This window comes from Cyprinodon variegatus, unplaced genomic scaffold, assembly GCF_000732505.1.
Source record: "Cyprinodon variegatus isolate N-32 unplaced genomic scaffold, C_variegatus-1.0 Scaffold136, whole genome shotgun sequence".
Lineage (NCBI taxonomy): Eukaryota > Metazoa > Chordata > Actinopteri > Cyprinodontiformes > Cyprinodontidae > Cyprinodon > Cyprinodon variegatus.
Genome location: NW_015150589.1, coordinates 626,235 through 648,006, shown reverse-complemented (window position 1 = coordinate 648,006; position 21,772 = coordinate 626,235). Strand labels below are relative to the sequence as shown.

The 21,772-nt window shown below is 36.6% G+C and overlaps 1 protein-coding gene across 1 annotated transcript in view; it reads right to left on the bottom strand.

Moving 5' to 3' along the window:
- Positions 1 to 21,772, bottom strand: part of fstl4 (follistatin-like 4) — a 246,139-nt gene that overhangs the window by 41,646 nt on the left and 182,721 nt on the right. Inside the window, exons 7-8 of the mRNA XM_015376533.1 lie at positions 7,516 to 7,682; positions 3,141 to 3,261 (exon numbers count right to left, since the gene is read on the bottom strand). Of these exons, the coding sequence (XP_015232019.1) occupies positions 3,141 to 3,261; positions 7,516 to 7,682 (288 nt within the window). The remainder of the gene's footprint in view (positions 1 to 3,140; positions 3,262 to 7,515; positions 7,683 to 21,772) is intronic.

Below are 21,772 nucleotides of genomic sequence, written 5' to 3'. Positions count from 1 at the left end.
AGATAGATAGATAGATAGATAGATAGATAGATAGATAGATAGATAGATAGATAGATAGATAGATAGATAGATAGATAGATAGATAATGGTTGAGTGGCAAATTTAAATTTAAGAACAAAATACTTTGGTCAAAATGCTTATTAGCAGTTGAGGTTATACAACAGAATTATTTAAGTATTTACTTTCACCACTGCACTAACCCACCTGATCTACTGTAGATTTTGGGACATGCCTGCTAGTCACATCAGTCTAATTCAAATTCAAAATATGTCCACCTCTTAACTATTCCAGCTGGAGCAATCCTAATCCCTAACAGAAACTGCTGAGTTGTGCAGCTAACGAACTATTATGTCCTCCACAGAGTGGTCTGTCTACAGCTGAGAGCGATCTGATCTTAAACTGTACCGGTGGCTTCAGGCATGTGAACAATGCACAATTGAGTTTTATTACATTTCTGCTTTGTTTTTCAGTATATTGTGTCAAGATGCTGTTGAGAGGAGCTGGTGAAGATTAATCCAGATGTTTAGAGCACAATCTGCTCTAAAGTCAGTCAGCAGACAAAAACAACTTAACCATGTTTTGTGGTATTTTATACTTTTTATTTTCAACTTAAGTTAGTTTCATGATGAATTTTTTTACCTCTTTTTGTAGCACATATTTCAGTTGTCCTTTAAATGTGATTTATTGTTTTGATCATTTATTTATTTATTTTTTAATCCTTACAACGTTCATCTCCATGTCTGAACCTCAACTTTTACTGTCACATTATCTTTTACTGCTAAAATATCAGTAGAACACACAATCTGCACATTTACATAGGGGGAACTAAATTGATTTGGTATCTTAGCAATCTTTGCATAACATTTGCAACATGTCCACTCATTGCAATTACCATGGGGTTTTTATATAGTGACTCTTTTTTTTATCTTTAAAGATACCGCTCTAAATGTGCAAAGCAGGGAGAGACACTTAAAAAGTTGAAGTTGGAACTGCAGTTAAGAGTTGTTCTACAAAGCACTGAAGCATATGTCTTTGATATTTTACAATTAAGCTCTTTTTTGTTTTGGTCTGTAACAATAATTTCCAGCAAACTAAACCTATTATTTGGTTAGTTGTAACTAAATGTGCTAGGTAAAATTGAGAGTTTGTGAGTATTTTTGAAGGTTTTTAGTAGTTATTTTAAGCTGTTTTAATTTCCACTATAGTAGTTTGTGTTTCTTGTTCTTCTGCCAGGGTAATGACACAATACAAAAAAAAAGCCCAAAACAAACCTAAGAGTATAAACCAAACATTTCCTCTTAAAATGCACCAAACATCCACAATCGTTTCTCTCTGTATGTTTTGACAAAGCAACTGTTGTTTACTTGAATGAAAGCGATACTTTACGGCTCTTTCTCAGTGTTTATTAGGTGTAACTTTATGCCACAGACACATTTTTAACAGCAGTGGCATCACACTTGAAAGTGCTAAAATAATATAGACAAGAGTTCTACACTGCAGTTTTGTGTACTTAGGGAAAGCTAAAGCTGCAGCATTGTCATTCTCCTCAGCGAACAGATTGCTTTAATAGCGAAGCGGGATGCAAACCGCCCACTTAGTATAATGTGGCACTTGGCTCCACTCCATTCCACCTTATCTCACCTCCTCCTATCTTTTTGAAATACCCTGAATACCCAAAGCAAACATTTGGTAATTGCCCTATGCTGATAACACCCTCCCCAGACATCTTTTTTGTCTAAATGACTCCTTCAGCAGCGCCGCCTTTTTCATTTTAGTTTGAGCCTACATAAAAATCTGCTATATTTTATTTTGTATTAATGCTGCTTTAGTTTATTTAGTTGCCTGAAAAGCTTAATGAGTTTTGATTATTTAAGGTCTCAAGTGCCTAGAGTTTCAGTCATAGACTTAATTATCATCTCTGCTCCCACCTTCCTGACTGAAAGTAATGTTTTTCTGTTTCAAGATGTAAACAGGACAACACTGGATGATTAAATTAATAAGTTAGAAGAAATACACCTATCTTAGTTTTACAGCAAACCTTTGCGAAACCTTAGTCCCTGAAGATGTTGCTGTATTTAATAGAGAATAGGGACTAATCTTGTTTTCAAGAGTACAGCATCATAATTTGTTTTTGGCTCAGCAGTCAATTATAAAACAAGTTGTGCTAAATGCATCATGTACCAATAAAAAGACAAGGAAAACATAAAATATTACTGATGCCATGGTGACCAGTGTGTGATGGGCTTAAAGGTGCAGGATGTTCTTTTTCTGGTTGGATCATCAAAATAAATGGTCATCCTACTCCAATCACTCTGGTGATATGTTAACCTAAGGCCGTCCTACGTGCTCATCTGGTGAGTCTGACATTGTGGAAAATTTGCAAATCTACTTTGTAAAGAAAGCTTGTATGATCAATGCAAACAGCAACTTTTTAACAGAGCGTGCACAAGGAGAAATGGGCTTATGCATGATCTTGCATGCGTTTAATGGGCGTTGTGTCTGGGGAACAGGGTACAGGGTAGTGCATGTGCATTTTTTTTCTTCTTTTTTTTCAATTGGAGAGGATGGATCTTTCTAAAAAAATTGCAAAAATTCTTCACTACACTTTTAAGGCAACCTGGGCTTCCATCTCACCTTAGCAGCACCAAAGGCTGGTTTTGTAGGCATATACTACAAAGTACCAGTTCATACTTTTCAGAATAGTTGGGTTTTTGTATTAAAATTTATTTTTATCTTCCTAAGCATATGCAAAAATTATTTTTACAAAAACCAATTTTTTTTATATGTTTTATTTTTCATTTGAAAGCCATAACCAACATAATTAACTGAAGTAGAACATTCAAAATAGATTTTGCTGCGTGTATCAAATCTGTATCATTTAGGAGTTTCATTTTTTGATGTATCAATGAAATTTAATCTTTTGTGGATGGTAGGCTAATTTATTTAGATCAACAATACATTTCAAATTTAACATTGTTTTTTTTACATTTCCTACCAAAATTCTTCTCTAACCTCAGAACTGTCTAACAACCCCACATTTTTTGAGGTTGTTCCGTCACACAAATTCCTCAAAATATGACAAAAAGCAAGATTTCAACACTTCTCATGCTATTTTAAGAAAGAAATTAGCCACTACTGACCATTCACCTGCAGCACATGAGTCTGATAGAGGTCTTCATAGCCATAAGCATGGCAGCTGTAGTTTCCCATGTGTATTGTTGTCACCTTAGTGATATACAGGGAGCCATCGTCTCCGAAGTCCTGTAATACAAGGAAGAGATGGGAGAGAAGTGTTAGGTGTGGTGTAGATAGGAAAAGAAGAGCAGGGGACCAAGATTGGGGATAGTGGTGAAGAATTGGGTGCAGGAGGCATCCACAGGGAGTCGGTGGAAAATGTTGCAGGTTGATAGACTACATAACGATGCCTGTGGAGAACGGTGAGAGGAGGAGTCTAACAGCAGGGAATGATGGGATGAGACAAGGGAGAAAAAGAGTGATGGGAAAAGGAAGACAAACCATGAATCAATGCTTTCCCTGTTGAGCTGAAGCAGGCATTTGGGGATTTGATCCTGCTCTTTCCCCTCATGACAGTGCCTCAGCCTGATAAATGGCAAGGGTTAAAAATATAAAGCCCATTAGGCTGATGAATGGAGCCGGTGTTGTTGGTGCAGCGTGATGCAATCAGCGGGGGAGTTCCATCTACAAGTTAGGGTGGATTAAGGCATTAAATAGTTTGCTGTCTGAAGTTGTAGTTGTAGATCACAAGGGCATGATGGAACGCTTGACATTTAAATTAGAAATGGACAGATTTATTTACTAAAAAACAAACAAAAAAAGAATATTTTTGACAGAATGCATAAGAAGTGTTACAGTAGCCATTAAAAATGTCCTCACTTTCCTTGATGGGCCCCTTGGCTGGTCCCCTTTAATTCCTTTTTAAACATCAATATTTGTACGAAAATATTCTTTCTATTGTGATTTGTGGACATTAAGATCTAAAGAGAAGCATCATCACCTGGTCAGACCCTGTAATTCAGTGAAATAGTGGAGTCAATGTAAAAAAAATATGCAAAAGGGGGTCACTCCAGTGGCTGGAAGTTGGAGGGGATTTTGCTGGGAGTTGGAAGGAAGTTGGCTGTTCTTTGACTGGGAAGGGCCATTTTGAATGGCTGCTATTGTATATTATTTTCTTGTAAAATGAAGGCAAAAGTAAATTTAGTCAATGCCATGAAGTAAATGAAATAGGATATTCTATGTAGTATTTATAATAATTTGTATCTACTGATTAAAATACAAATTAACAACAATAATTTGTTGGTTTTTTTCCACTTATTAAAAAATAAGCAAAAATGTGCAGATCTAAGATTAAAATATTCAAAAGAATTCATAAAAACAAACAAATAAAAGTAGCCAAATTAAATATTCCTACTATATTAACCATCAGTGTAAAACCGTAGCCCCAAGAGAATAAAACAGTAAAAAATATGTTTAATTAAAAAAAAAATTATCAAGGTTTGATTTATCTAATCCTTTTCCTTTCCCCGAAGGTTTCCACTGCATTATCTCCATAAGAAATAAGAATATTAGATGACCAAAATATCATGGCTGTACTGTGGTTTTTAATAAATGTACAATACAAAAAAATAATTAAAGAACTGTATAAAACACGTATCTATGAAGTAAAAGCTTAATCTAAAGCTCATCTCTATTCACAGGTGTTTCAGTTCTTGTCCTGCTGATGACATTAATGTCACTGGAGACAGAACTTTAGTGAACTAAAATAAAGAAAAAAATTACAAAACACAACCACATTGGGTTTAACTGCAACATGCTCACAACTACAGTACACTTTCTCCTTTGTCCAAACCCCTGTTTTACAGGTAAATACATTTTTTTCTTAGTTTTTGACGCCAGAGTTCAGCTCAGATTTGTACACAGAAACAGTCAGTGCAGGTGGAAGTTCCTGTTATCCAACATCTGCAAGGACCAATGTATCTCCCTGTGGCTTTATGGTGCACATTAATACAGGAAAACTACGATTTTTTTTAAAGAAAGGCTGGTTGCACTGGTACGACCTAAGCCTGCTTTCACTTGTTAGATCTTTGGAACACCACGTTGCAAATGCAACCAAAGTGGGTGGACTAGAGTCGTTCTTAACCACCAGCACCCTGAAAATAATATATAAAGTACACTACTGTTATTAATAAGTAGGCCTATTGTTTAGTGTGCAGAAAATCCTTGATACTTCTACCTACAACTTGGTTTTCTGTATGCTAAACACAATGAGGGAGAAGGTGAACATTTTGGACACCTGACAATGAAAGAGTCAGTCAGAAAAGCCAGAAGTGATTTGTTGTCATAGGCTGAAGGTTTCCAGTTCAAAGCCAAAGGGTTAAGGCATAGAATTATTAGGTCATCCATCTGAAAATATGGCATTGATCTGCTGATCAATGAACTGGAACATATGAACTAATGTTAAATATATCACATTCAAAACTGTATTAATCAACAGTATCTACTTACAAATAAATAAGAAAGACATATGACAATTTATAGTAGTATATAGTAACCTAATAGAAAATGTACCTACTGTAAATGACTTCTGTCAGTCTTTAAGGAATTAATCCTCAGAGCGACTAACTTGACACGCTCTCGGTGCAAATGAGATAAATGAAATACTCCCCAATCAATATGAAACACAAGCTAAAGATCGATCGGATGTTGTGTTCGGCCTTTGGGAGTCTAATTCATCTGGATGTCTTATTAATGGGTTGCATAATATTCTTTTGATTTCTTTAGTTACTTGTGTTTCTCTGCTATAAACTGCTCCTCAGCCTTAACAAATTACCAGCACGCAACAACAGCTGTGTTTCGTATTTGAAAAGAGTTTCCTGGGTTTAATTACCTCCCATGGATACACCGATTACCTACATGCAACAAAGCAATAAATTGAATTACTTTTGTTTTCCACTGTTTTCTTTGATTTGCCAGAATGAAAAGAAACAGCAGGCTCTCCTCTCCCTCTTTTGCTCAGATCACAAATCCCAGTGAAAATCAATTATGCACGGTCAAGAGCTTGAGGAACCTAAGCTGACTTCATTTTTCATTTTGTCATGACCCTAAAATTGTGAAACTGTTTATCTGCCCATCATCCCAGCAGACCAACATGCCACTCATTAGCATGCAATCAGTGCATTGTGAACCCGCAGTTAAAAAGGAAAAACTGCTTTCAACCACATAGAAGCATGGTTTCATAGTTCATTAGGCACAGAGCTTACGTTAATCTTATTGCTTTATGGAGGATGTTTGACAATAATTGTTCTCTTATTTCTACTTATTGGTTCTTTTCTAGTAATTATTCTTTAACCTTCTGCAGCAGCTGCGTTTGGGCTGAAAAGAAAAGATATCTCCCTCCCACCCTGTTTTTATGTGGCTGAACATAAATAGTAGAAACTTAAGTAAAAAAAACTGAGTATGAATCAAATGAATAATTCTTAGGCTTTTTACAGCTCTCAGCAGCATTGCAATTTTCTAATTTTGAGTTGGTTAAGAAGTGTTGTAATTGGCTTTTTTTTAAAACATAAATGTGAAGAGACCACCTAGTGTGCCCCTTGCTGCTAAAATCAACCAGATATTAATTAGGCAGCCCACTCAGATTAAGTAATAGCTTTTATTGAAACGCTTAGTGAATTTCTATGTGGAGGTAATTATGTGAAATTATTCAGTGGCACACTTTGGTACTAAAGCTGCTATACAGTGTAGTTTACTTTCTAATGTTGTGCTTGAATTTGTTAATTTTTTTCTTCTTTCAGTATTTATTTTTATTTAGCTGAAAAGTGATGATGAAAATTTTTCAGATTAAATTTAAATATTTGTAAATATAAATATGGTCATATAATTTGTCCGTCGTTATGCTCATTTCCGCATTACCTACTTTTCACTGTATTTATATTAGTCACTTCACATAAGATGTATGCCCATTCATACAGTACCTTGCAAAAGTAAACACCGTGGGAACCTTTCCCCATTTCCTCACATCATGACCTCAATCTTCAATGTTGTGGTTGCATTTTATTGTTAGTATAATATACCACAACATAAATAAATTCATATTCCAGCAAAAAATGCGACATTAGCATAAAGATTTGCAGATTTATGTGGGTTCTGTTATACCTGATTCAATTGATTACATCTGAATTGTGCAAATTGGTAAGTAGCTTTCAGTCAAAGCAGGAGTGCATTAGCAGGCGCCATAATGTGTTATCCAAATAGTGCTGGCAGTAAGGAACAAGTTACAAAGAGAAAGTAGGATGCTTCCTATTGATTGTTCATTTAGTATGATTCCTTTGTTGCAGCTGTAAGCCAAATGCAGAAATTAAAATGATTTTACCTGCAAAATTAATTGTATGACTGAAATAAGGAACCTACAACATTTATAGCTAAATGTCACCATTTCGTCAAGCATCATTCATTAATACAAGCAACAAAAAATAGCCAGTAACTGTGCGTACTCACATTAATATCCTCCAGATCGAGGAAGTTTAGAATGATTCCATTCCTTTTCCAGATGATGGGTGGACGCAGCGTCCCCTGGATGGCACAGGTGAGAACAGCACTGAGGCCCACTGTTACAGTCGAGGTGGTGATTCGCTGATCCTCCGCCAGGCTTAGTTGGACAACTTCTGTTTGTGTAAAAGCCAAGAGCAAAATAATTGGTGTCAGACAAAGAGAATGCATTAAAGGGCAAAATACAAATTAAAAGAGGAGGTTGAAAGTGAACAGTAAAAAAAAAAAAGGATGGAAAACAGGAACTTTTTAAATCACATATCTGAATGACTGTGCTGATGTGGTGAATATGTAGCCAAGCTTAATACATTCCAAGTGTTCATCTCATTACCGGTGAAGCAGAGAGGATAAACAGCTGTCCACTGGTGAAATATTTCCACTGAAGGACCACGGATCAGAGGACACACAGCAAGCCAAGTCTCATTACTCTTAATGGGGGAAATTTATATTCACTCAGATGATCATTCAGTTCAATTCAGCTTCACGGAAAATTAAGAATTATCATCCCCCCTGTTCATCTTTGTGCTGTATATAATATATTGATCCCTTTCGGTAAATTCTGTTTTATACATGCATATGCATGGAAAGCCACACCATACAGAGCTCTACTGTGTGTAATTCTGCCAGAAGCTCATAATCACTTAGATGACCATTAGTGTGAAACTGCAGCATTTATGCCAATGACTATAGGATTGTAGAACCCAGACACAAATACTTTCATGACAGAATGAGATCCTGTATCAATTCTCACTGGTGTTTAATAGTTATATTTAGAAAAGATCATTTGTTTCAGACTGTTTTCTTTTAACCAATAAGTTGTTTTTCTGATTCTGCACCAGACCAGTATCTATTTGACAATTATGAACCATTTTGAGGAAACTATGCAAACAATTGGTCTGTCAAAGTTATCTATAGCCCTCTGAAGAATTGTGGTGCAGGTATTAAGTATCCACACCACTCTTACACATTCGGAAATGTTTTCTTTTTCATATTTTTACAGGTACTGTGAGAATCTTTTGAAGGTTGAAAGGGTTTCTTGTATTTACAAACATTATTTGAGTTAAGTTTTAAGGTCTGGTTAGGCCACTCTAAACTTGTATTTGCTCTGACAAAGGAATAATACTCAGCTTTAAACTGAACAATTCTTGACTTAAATAGAAAAAAAGTTTTTCTCAGCTGTGTCAGAACGAATACATTTGACTGAACAGAGCAAAATGAATTATTTTTTTTTTGGCTTACTATGGGGTATATTTTCATGTCAAAAAGAAATGGCCCTTGAACACAAGAAACTACAATTTGTGGCAGAGCCCGCCTGTATTGTTTGTTTTGTGTCTGGCTTTTTAATACCCTGAGCCTGCTGCTATAAAAAATGTAATGGTCTTGTAATAAAGTGCTGTAGAGCAAATACTAAGGTCAAATGCCCTTTGGTATTCATATGTCATGCTCCAGCTTTGTTCTGAATGCAATCCCTTTTAATTTATAATTCTGTAAAATGTTCACTCATGTGACGTATAAACAATGTAGTAGACCTGCCATGTCAGAATAGAGTGTAATGTAAAATCCATAATAAATATCTACAAAAGTCAATAATGGTACAAATAATAATTTTCGAAATACTTCTATTATCATTACAACACTTTTTACTCAGTTAAATCATTTGTGATTAATATAGGAATTGTCCTAAATAAATCTAGAAATTATTAAGTTTTCCTTAAAGCTACAGTGTGTAACTTTTAGCGACATCTAGCGGTCAGACTGCAGACTGCAGCAACATGAACATCTCCCCCCACCGCTTCTCCCCCCCAACAGTACGGGGAGCGTTACGGGACAAAATGTCTTCCACGACGTCCGCATCACCTACCTTCTCAAGTGATGAGGTTTGTTTACATAGATAATTTTACAGATAGTATTTCATTAGTCTGTGTAGGGTATAGATTTCATGTAGACTTAAGACATTAAGACCCGTTATTTTTTCCACATCGTTGTGACGTTTTGGCGATCTCGCAATCGCTAGTTTGTTGGCTCTGCGCTGCCGTAACGCAAAGATGTCTGCCTCCATGGCTGCGAGACCCGCTCCTATGTAATTATAAATAACGAATTCTAAGGCAACGCAAATATTAAGGTTAAGAGGCTGAGCTCGTAGATGATGATAAATAACATAGTTATGTATAATATATTACATTTCTGACTGTATATCCCTGTAATTATTACACACTGTAGCTTTAATCCAGTGTTTTTTGTTCTAAAACTCAGTGAAAGGAGAGTTAAGCTATATTTTATTATTTAAGATAAATTTTTTATAGGAATAGCTCATAAAATGGGATTATTTTATTTTGTAGCAAATATGGATATGGATTGTTTGGTTTATGAAGCCTGCTGACCCCTGACCTAAACAATGACAAAAGTTTATTTGTTTGAAATCCCAGTTGTGCTATTTTAATCTTCTTTTTTTAAACTAGAAAAGATGGATAAAACAAACCCTCTAACTTGTGGTTTCCAAAAGATAAGTAACTTTTTAAAGATATGTTTTCCACAATATCTGACACCAGCATCTGCCTCCACTACTTCTGTGTATTATATAATATCTTACCATATAAAGTCAAAGAAATCTTTATTGAGCTGGCTTGTTATGACAGAACAATAGTGATAAGGCCAGTAGAAACAAACCTTTATTTCAGCAGCCATAGCTGACAGTATTTTATTGTCAAAACAGAGTTTAGGTAAGATAGCTAAGAGACTCTGAAATGTTTGCGGGAAGCCTCCTGTCACAGTGTAGACTTTGACAAAAGCAGTTGTAAAGGACCCCAGGATATTAGCTGTCTGTTCTACACTGCTCTCCCAGTGATAGATGTATCCACGATGACAGCTCGGTCTGCTAGTGGTATTTCAAAAACGCCTGGGGTACAGTACACTGCTGCTCCAACCAAGTTATAATTCAGCACATCAGTAATTTGGGTGGCAGAATAAGATTTGAGTGCCATGTGACAGATGAGAGATGGAAGTGCATTGATCTGCTTTGGCTTAGAGGGGCAGCTTCAGGTCTCTCTATGAATCTCAACTAGACCACTTCTTATATGACAAGCAAATACGAGACCTGTGTGGTTTGCAAAGTCAGCAGCAGCTGACTACTCAGATGGACATCTAAGGCCAATTTGTATTGATTCGTTAAAATGAGATGAGGACTGTAGCAACTTAAAAGTCTGGTGGTGAGAAAATCTCTTTAGTGTTCACTGTCCGCAGAGCAGCTCGCTGTAATTAATAGACTGTGACAGATAAACCAAAATTAGGTTAGAGTGGTTATTTTAACAGCTACAGCTGGTATATACCTGCATAAATTGGTTTCCCTGGAGCTCACACTAGCATTTAGAGATGTAAATAAGAGAAGGTAGGTGAAAAAAAAACGCCAAAAAAATACAGTAGCAGACATACAAAATGTCCCCACTTTCCTTGATGGGTCTTTGGCTGGTCGCCTGTAATTCCTTTTTAAACATCAATAGTTGTACTAAAATATCCTTTCTGTCCTGATTTGAGGAAATTAGGATCTATAGAGAAGCGTCATCTCCTGGTCAGACCCTGTAATTAAGTGAAAGGGTGGAGTCAGAGTAAAAAAATCTGCACACCCAGGAGAAGTAGGGTGTCACTCCAGTGGCTTGAAGTTGGAGGGGATTCTGCCGGGAGTTATAGGGAAGTTGGCTGCCATTCGGCTGCCGTTTGACTGGGAAGGGCCATTTTGAATAGCTGCTGCTGTTGGCATCTGGAGGTCTGTCCACTTTTCTCCACCAGTGGGCGTTCTAGGTCTCCTGGAGCTGGAGCTGACTGCACCACCTGCAGCTTGTTTGCTCATCAGGAGACCAGTATTTAAGGAGGCAGAGGACATCACTCCGGCGCCAGAGTGTTTTGCCAGTTATGGTTGAACCTGCCTGAAACCTGAAACCTTGAAGAGTTTCTCTGTTGGAAATCTGTCAGTCTGATCTCTGAAGAACCCTGGAGAATCAAACCTGTCAAAGACCTGCCTGCCCGCTCTCTGAAGAACCTGAAAGAGAAACTCAAATCTGTGATCTGCATACACTCAAACCAAGCTCTGCCTCCACCAAGCCCTCAGCCTGCCGACAGCCTCTGGACCCTCCTGGTTCCCCCTCTCTGCCGCTCGGCTCAAACTCCAGAACAGGTACAGACCTGCACTCTCACATCCTGCAAATTACCTGGACTTCAGCTAACCACTCTGTCACCCTCTGCAGTGAACCCAGTCGTGACCAGTCCTGGATCTGATAATCCCTTGGATAAGTTCTTTATTCAACTGTGTTGTTCAATAAACCTTTGAACTTTTTCTCCTGTTTCCGTGTGTTCTGCATGTAGGTTAGGAACCTTAAACCAAACATGACAGCTACTGTGTAATTTCAAATATCTGCTGTAAAGATATTTTTATAGGTAAAAACATGCATTCCTAAACCTTTTCTTAACAAAAAGGTAGTTTTAATTGTAAAAAAATAAACATAAAAGCATAAACAACATAAGAAAAACAAGAACATAATAAAAATTCTTGTATGTTAAACGAGATGGAACAGAAAGAAGAATAATGTCATGTGCTTGTGGTGTTTACCTGAAGCAATACCTTTAGAATGAACTTTTAACTTATACTGCTTATATTTATACTGCTTATCAACTGCTCAGCTGTAAAAGTGGTCAACAGCACCACATTTCTGGGGGTGCACATCCAAGAGAACCCCACCTGGACTTTAAACACCACCTCACTACTCATAAGGGCACAAAAGTGCATGTTCTTCCTGCAGAGGATGAGGAGAGCCCACCTGCCCCCATCCATCCTCACCACCTTCTAAAGAAGCACCATAGAGAGCGTTCTGACCAGCTGTCTCACTGTGTGGTGTGGAGGCTGCAGCGCCTCAGACTGGAAGAAGGTGAGAGGAGTAGTGAGAACAGCAGGGAAGATCATTGGAGCTCCTCTTCCCTTCATTAAAGACATTTTTTCCTAGCACTGTGCTTCCCAAGCTCGTAACATCATAAATGAGCCCACACACCTGAATCATAGACTGTTCTCCCTGCTGCCCTCTGGTAAGAGACCTGGAAGCATTTGATGCAGGTCCAGTAGATTCCACAACAGCTCCTTCCCTACTGCCATTAGACTGCTGAATGTTGAATAAAATGTGTTTTTTTTTTTTTTTTTAAAGCACTGAATGTTGGAAACTGTAAATCATATACCAGTCTTATGTTTACATCTTATCAATGCTGCTTACATTTTATCACTTCAGCAATATAAAAATGGAAATGTCTTGACAATAAGGTCTGTCTAAGTCATAAATACAAAAGGTTATGCTTGATGCACCTATGTTGCACAGAAATTACCACAAGCATGCTGTACAACACCACAAGGACATGCAAGCATTCAGGGTTCCACATTTTTTCTGTTCCTGAAGTTAAAAAATAATAACGAATTATTGCAAAAAAAGAATCTTAAAATAGATAACTATAAAGATTTTCCATTTCTACATCAGAATACTTCATAATCATTACATATATTTCAGATCTTAGGGACATGAAACAAAGATTATTTCAGATCAGCCCAATGTCATCAGGGTCTTTTACAACAGTCTTGGTCAACTCATCCAAATGTCTAAATATGCTCCAATATGAAAGTTGTGGTAACCTAATAGACAGGGAGAAATTTCAAATGATGCACAGATATGTAATCTTAATTGAAGCCTTCATAAAAAGAAACCATTTACCAGCATTTTAAGTGTTTCATTTTAAATTCAACCTCTATCATATGGGCTCATGTTAACTCAACCACAATTAAAGAGACTTGTGTTAAATCTATTAAAACATCATCCCTTGTTCTGCTTGGTTCTTAGGTGACCAGGATAAATTACATAGCCACAGACAGTGTGTGCTCCACCATGAGCCTGGCTGGTCTGATATAGAGTGCCTCATTTACTCCATATATTGACCAAATGAGTAAGTTAGTAAATTGGAAAAAGTAGAGCTGAACAGTGATCAGCCCTTCTAGCTATGTGTAGATGGTCAGAAAAAAAATACAGGAATCTCTTCCCTCTTTCATGAAAGATAGATGGCAGAAGTACAGTAACATCATGAAAAAGAAAAAAAGGGCAACATATTTGAGACTTCAAGAACAGGGAAAAAGTAAGAAAAGATAAGCATTGAAAATATAACAATGAAAAAAAAGAAGAAAAAAGGTTATCAAAAAGTGGAAAAAAGAAAATAAGAAAATATAAGTTATTGAAACTTGACTAGAAACAGGTAATAAAAGATTAAAAACATGTCTCCATGACTCAGAATAAAGAATAAATTGATGCGGAGCACACAGGATATCTCGGTGTGAAGTTGCAGTCTGCTCCTCAGAGGGTTGTGCCTTTCCCCCACTCGTATAAGATGAGCCCCTCATGAGCAGGAGAAAGACATCAACTCAGAATGCAGAGAGGCAGAAAGAAGCAAAGCGCAGTGATGTCTTTTTAAAATGAAAAGCAGACAGGGCCTGACTGTAGGCATGATAAGGGGAACAGAAAAATGTGTAGAAGATAGGGTGGAATGGTTAAAAGTGCAGCAGTGGGGTATATATTATTTCAGGGACTAGGACCAGTAACCAAAAACAATATTTATCTAAAAGAAAATACAAAAATGTATTGATTTTATTGGATGCCATGCATGGGATGCTATGCTATTTTTCCCTAATGTTTGACCAATTTAGAAATTATATTTTCAAAGCAGAAACCTAGTTGACATTTTAGATATTATGCCTTAGAAAAATGTTAACTTTCTTTTAACTTTATTTTTGTTTTTCTAAAATGCAACCACAGACCTTAAGAATGTAACAGAAAACAGTTGATGTCTCCTTTGAACTATTTCTGATTACAGTTTGACATGCAAAAGAAAAATTCCCAGAGGCTTTATGATAGTAATCAAGTTAAGGCTTCAGCTTAGGTTTACTTAACCAACACTGACACCATAAGTAATCCTGAAGTGGTACTTAAAAGCCTCCTTACAGCTCAGTAAGTGGACTAATGAATAATCATTCTGGAAATATGTAAAATGCTTTAAACATAAAAAACTTAAATAACAAACACCGTTAAGAGGCAGTAAAGACCAGCTGACAGACAAAGGAACACTACACCAGGTTAAGGAGTTAAACAGCTTAATGATTTGAGCCCCTCTCCCCCTGAAGCGAACCCCAGGTAACCTTATCACAACTTGTACAGGTTTGAAGAAGCCCACAGCATCAGACATTCTCCACTATACAAAAAAGGCACACATTAAGACATTTAGATATTTTACACTGCTTAAATGTAATCAAATTTATGTTTATATTTTTTTTTTACACATTTCCAGTGTGAGATTTTGCTGCAAGAAATGACAAACACCAAGGTTATGTACTATTTAAGGTTTTATGGTTTTATGATATAAGTTACTTAAAAACTACTAGTCGTTACTAGTTTAACTCAGTTACTCCTCAGTCAAAGGAATCTGTTACTATCCAACCATATAATTACTATGAAGTTACTTTTTACCATCTAAAGTGTCAACTAAATGGGAAAAATGCCCTGTTATTGGAGTTTTAAATAAAACAGGTGGTTCAATTATGGAACATAAGCTAATTGTTATTAATGAATAACTTAAACAATTAATTAAAAGGTCTACATCTAAAAGCATTGAAAATGAATCTGCACTATTTTGATCAGGCTTGACCAGTGAGTTGCAATATGATTATTAAGATGTGATCATGTTGTCTTTTTTAGAATACAAAAGTTTGCACTCTGATGGCATTTAATTGGGTATAAATATGCAAAAATTAGAAAAGTAATGCTTTTCAAGCAATAAAAAAAAAAAAAAAATTAAATATATACTTTGCAACAGTATTATTCAGAGGTTCCACTATTCCAAAAAAAAAAAAAAAACCTAGCAGGACTTTATTATCCCAGTATGTTTGAGTGAAAAAACAGAAACCATGCAAGTAATATCATTATAGTCCTGTGACATAACCACAGTATTATGAGGATTTGAGGAGTTTCTTTAAGTTCCAGCCATCGTCTCTCCTCTGTCTTCATGCAGAAGGTGCACATCACTGTGCATGCAACATGTGTGTTTACACCAGGAAAGTGTAAGTAAGTCACAAATCACGAATCTGTTTAAAGCGTAGGAATGAGTAACGCATTAGTTACTTTTACAAACTGATCTACTAGGTACTGCAAAAGAAAAGTAGTTACTCTATGTCGTTACTTAATCACAACGATGATACCTAAAGTTTTAAGAATCTATTTAAATGATTAGATTTTTTTATTTATTTAAATTCTGTATTTTTAAGATGTCGACAGTTATTTTCTGTAATCACACAGATTTGTATGTGCAAAAACCCTGTTAAATGGTGGAAAACATAAGCTGCTGACCTGCCATATAGGAGCAGAATGGAGGCTCAAGGACACGCTCATATGTAGACAGGACCACTGTTGTGATTAATGGCAGATCTGCAGCACATTCTTAACCACAGATTTAAGTATGCACCGCACACATATTTCAACATCTTTGAAAATATCTTCTGTTTTTTATAACAATCCAACAAATGGTTTACCAACAAAAAAATATGTTTGTAGCTTTAGTAAAGTTTCTTGAATAAACTGAGATCAATGTGCAAGTATAGTACATGTAATGGGACAAAACTCCCACTGGTACCCCAGAGTGAGCATAAATTATGTTGGAGTGTCACTGTGCATTTGTTATGAGCATTTCTTGGTAAATACATCATCAATATTTCAAACACTTCGACACTGAATTAATGACAAGCAGCATTTGTTTTCGACCAATCAATAGCCACACATTTTGTCTTTTAATCATATGCATATTGTATAATGTATATTTTTTAAAGGCTGGTCATTTTCTGTGTGTAGTGCATATAGGCTCTTGCTCTCCTCCATCCCTTTTGTTAAACAAGCACTTATTCTCACACACATATATGCAGAAAATCATGCTTCTTCTGTGAGAGTGCTGGTGTGGTGATTATTCATGGAAAGGATAGCTGGGATGAGCAATCAGTGGCGAGCTCATTAATCATGCTGGATGCAGACCCTTAATCTCCTCCACAGGTAGAGAGGGATCCTTTGCTAACTCTCCTTCTCTTTCTCCACCCACTACCTCATTTCTTACTTGTGCTGTGCTTGCATCTTTGGCTACAGCTCTGTCCTTCGCAGAACCTCTAACCCTCTTGATATCTGTGCGACTCTAACCGCCTGTCAGTCTCACTCTTTCTGTGTTTCTATTATGCTTTTCTCCTTCTCCCTTGGTTTCAGTAGATGTACTTCCTTGACCAGCTGTCTTTAGACCCACTGGCAAAAACAAATCTCTGCAACTTCTTTCCATACTTATGTTTAGCTTAGCAGTGAATATGCCTTGTTAGGACAAAAGACTTGGAGAAAAAAGAGATGGGCTATCTTATAAAAGTATATCAAAGAATGCATCAATGAAGACACTCCTGAGGTCTTCATTTGGATATCTGTCAGTTATTGCTAGACGTCAGGGAAAAACTCAAAAGAATGGGTGTTTTCTGATGAGGATGTAACAAATGAACAATAACCTGTGACAATATTTTTTGATACAGATGCAAATAGGGCACTTAAAAGATGTCCAAGCTCCAGTAAAAATGTAATAAGCCTTATCTTCAACTTCTCAACAATAATGAAAATTAATATATTGCCAATGGTGTCAAAAGTGTACTTTTTCAAACATTTATTTTACACTCCCTCTTTAGAAAACTGCCTTAGTGAGTAACAATTATTGGACAGCCAGTTTCAGCAAACAGGCCAGCAAACAAGCCAAAATAATAACATTCTTCTATCAGTATGTAGTCAAGCATCTGGGTTCTCGAGTTGACAGTTTATATTCAGAGGATAACTTACTAAATAATACCACAAGGGTGCTTTGGTAACTACAGGGGAGAGAACTGTTTACCGTCCTTTAATATCTATAGGGATGTGGCAGATATTCACTACCAGAGCTTTTTGACCTTTGACAATGTTAGACAATCCAGGCTGTATAACACAAGTCGTTGTTAGCCAAAGTCAGTCATCAAGGGCCCACTTCCGGCATGTTGTCCAGGTTCAACTTACTATACCAAATGGATGTTTAGTTCAGTGGCAGCTGGCCAATAGAGGGCTCATGGGTGTCGCCCCACTCAACCAATGACCTTGATTAAGTCATAAAAAACCAACTAATTATATAAATTAAAATATTTTGAAATATATTAAAGGTTTTGTGGAAGATATTCACAAATTTTTTAAAAGACCTGCCCTCTCCACTTTAAAAGAGTTAGGGTTAGAGCCCATTTCTCCTCGCGCCAATCTGTTTAAAAGTTACTGTTCTCTTAGCTTACCCAAGCTTACGGTGCCCGAACGTCCGCTCTAACCCCTAAATCCCTCAATCACTAGATAGAGCGAGGACTATCTGTGGAATTTTTAATGAACTCAGTTAATTGACCATTCAAACACCTGATAACTACTTTTTGCTCCGTTGGTCACGTAACTCCTTCTCCACTGCGTGGTACCTGCCCCATCTTTGTTATGTTGCCAATGTGACAGCAAATCCCATAATGCTTTGCTAGGAGAGCTCTCCACCCAAAGCATTCTGGGATATATCTGCGTCTTCTGAGGCCTTTCTTTTCTTCTCCCACACTTCAAAGACACTTTTTCTCTTACGACCGTCGGCCATTTTCAAATAACCGCGGTGAGAAAGATGAGCTTCATTGACTGTCTGAAACCGTAACTCAACACAGATATATGCCTATAAGTGCGCATGTGCAGAATAAGATAGCTAACGGACTAGCACGTAGGGCGGCCTTATGTAAACATATCACAAGAATGATTGACAATTAAGAGGACCACTTATTTGATCATGCACCTGGAAATAAAAGATCTTCCTTCATACCTTTAATATATATTTTTTGGATCTGAAAAATAAATGTTTAATCTTCAATGACAAGTTAAGCAGTTTCGTTTGTCATTGGATTGGTGAGGTATTTCCACCCTGGGAAGCAAAAATCTTTTCCCATAGAGTCTTGTTAAAAGTTGTATATTGTGCAATAGTTTTTGCTTCATTTTTATTTATTTTTTTCTATTTTATAATTTTATTGTATTTTATGATTGTGTACAGCACTTTGGTCCTGTCCGGTGCATGAAGTGCTTCATAAATAAAGTTGGTATGGTATGGTATGGCATTGCAAAAGATAGGATCATCCTGGGACGCATCTCTCCTGTGCCGAGAGCTGAAAGCAAAATAATTTGAACAGTTTATTTGCACACGCTGATGTCACAGTTGTCTGTTATGTGGCTGATTTACAGGTTTATATAATTATTAAGCTACAAGGTGTTAAGGAAAGGTGAATGCAGCGAATGCTTTATTCTATTTCTCTGTCTCCTTTTTCAAATGTCAGGATCTGACCGAGCATGGATATAGGATAAAGACCGGTAAGACTGATTTAAAGCACTTTTCAGAAAATTTGATAATGATTTTTGTTATTGGCTTTCATGTAAATATACTGGTGTGATACATTAGTATGCATATGTTTAAAAAAACTCCACCAGCGCTATTGGTTTATTTAATAGACCTCTGCAGACCATGATGTTATAACATGGTGGCAATAAATTTCAATCAGACAAACTGGTGCAAAGCAAACATGCCACACGCCCTTGGGGAAAAGAGTCATAAACCAAATTAATTTTTTAGCCCCTTAGCAAATGCTGCAATGGTTGATCTCTAACCTTTCAGAAAAAAAACACAACAAATAAAATGGCCCAAGAATGGAACCCTTTAGGAACCCCAACTCTGGCTACCCAAAGACTATGATCAGTTGAAAATATGTTTAAAACAAGCTACTGTGAAATCAGTTGACTAACTTTTCTGCCTTATTCTGTTCAACTGTGTTGTGGCTCTTTAATGGTTGTAAAAAAGTGCTTGCATCGCATCCACCTTCCATTACAGCTGCTGCTCCTTCATGCTGCCCATCTCTTCTTACTAATCTCAGCACTTGCTATTATAAAAACAGCCAGTCCTTAACCCAAGCGGCTATAAACCAATAGAAGCAGGTAGGCCCTGACCCACTTGTTTTGTTTGACTGCTGTTCTTATGCTTTTGTCTAGGACAACATATAAAAAATACAAGGCCATCCAAACAGTGTTAAGTCACACAGACACAATTGAGGTTTTAAATGATAGACATCCTAGATTAGTTATTATATATAATTTCTTGAAAATATTTGTTTTGAATACCAGTTTAGTTGTAAAGTATCTAAAGGTCTTCTGGTTGTCAAAATAGTGGTTATGAAAGATAATACAAATTAGGTTTAAGGGATAGATTAAAAAAAAAAATCTTATCTTCACACTTTATTTGAGAAAACTGAAAACACTTAAAGTCTCAGGGGCCAAAAAATCTATCCTGCTCTCGGAGGATTAGAGGAAACAAGCTGACAGTCTGGAGCTAATCTCCTATACTTCATTTGATGGGATGAGATCCAATTCATTAAAGCTATATTCTCATCTGACAGCTGCATAAGATCTCTGACAATCTCAGTAATCTTTTATCTTTATGGAAAAACCTTCTCTTGCTCTCTCCCTGGATATATTTCTCCTAGTGTAAAAATGCTAGAGCATGTTTTGGACAGGGCTGGCTAAGTGGTCTTTCTTGTATTAAAGCCCTTGGAGCATTGTGGAGAAGAGATTAGTGGCCTGCAACACAACTCTGCTCTGCTGGAGCCACAGCTTGACCTGACCTAAGGGTCTACCTCCTTTGAAACAGAATGCACAATAAGGTGTTTTAGAAAGAGTCTGGGTATGTGTAACAGTATGCATCTAAATGTATCAGCAGGACTCTTGCTATTTAAACTTAAAACGGATTTTCTTTGCAAGCATGTACACTTGATGCACTTGCAAACAGTTTAACTACTGCTGCAGGGCAGTGGAAAAGAAAGACCAATTATGTTCTTTGAATAAACTCACATAAGGAATCCTTCCAAGAGAAACCTTGTGGACGTCAAGGGCTTCAGCAGACTGTAGATTTCAGTCGTAATAACTAAATGTATTATCAATTAGATTTATTACAGTGAAATAAGTTTGAACAGCATATTTAGATGTTGGGTATTCTTCAGGAAGAAAAAATAAAGAGTTCTATATTTGAAAGATAAACCTAAACCTAAAAATTATCCACATCTACAAAAAAAAAACAACAAGAGGAAATGGATTAAGAATTAGACAAAAAAAATTCCATAATGGGAAACAAACAAACAAACAAAAAAAACTTTAAAAGGAATTAAGTATAGTAAATTAAATAAAAAATACACTGTTGATGTCGAAGCTCATTTTGAGTCAAGTGCTTTAATCGCCCCACTCTAAGCTGAAGGAAAAAAGAGGACAAGAAAGTATCTGCATCATGCCATGATTTATAATTTGTTTGAACAGGGTTTCAATGGTCATTAAATACAATTACAAGTCATTAAATGCATTTGTAAAATATGGCCATAAATACACACTACAAAGCATTAAATTTGATTCCCTGTGGCATTAGAAATTTCTTTAGTAAATATCAAGAAAAGAAAATGCAAATCTAAACTGTTTTTTCAGCAGATATGTGCGTATGTACAGGACTGTCTCAGAAAATTTGAATATTGTGATAAAGTTCTTTATTTTCTGTAATGCAATTAAAAATCATGAAATGTCATACATTCTGGATTCATTACAAATCAACTGAAATATCGCAAGCCTTTTCTTGTTTTAATATAGCTGATTATGGCGTACAGCTGAAGAAAACTCAAAAATCCTATCTCAAACTATTAGAATATTTCCTCAGACCAAGTAAAAAAAATAAATTATAACAGCAAAACAAAATCAAACATTTGAAAATGTCCATTAATGCACTCAGTACTTGGTTGGGAATCCTTTTGCACAGATTACTGCATTAATGCGGCGTGGCATGGAGGCAATCAGCCTGTGGCATTGCTGAGGTGTTATGGATGCCCAGGATGCTTCAATAGCTGCCTTTAGCTCATTTGCATTGTTGGGTCTGGTGTCTTTCAGCTTCTTCTTCACAATACCCCACAAATTCTCTATGGGGTTCAGGTCAGGGGAATTGGCAGGCCAATCAAGGACAGAAATGCCATGGTCAGCACACCAGTTACTGTGAGAATCTTATGTCGTCTCTT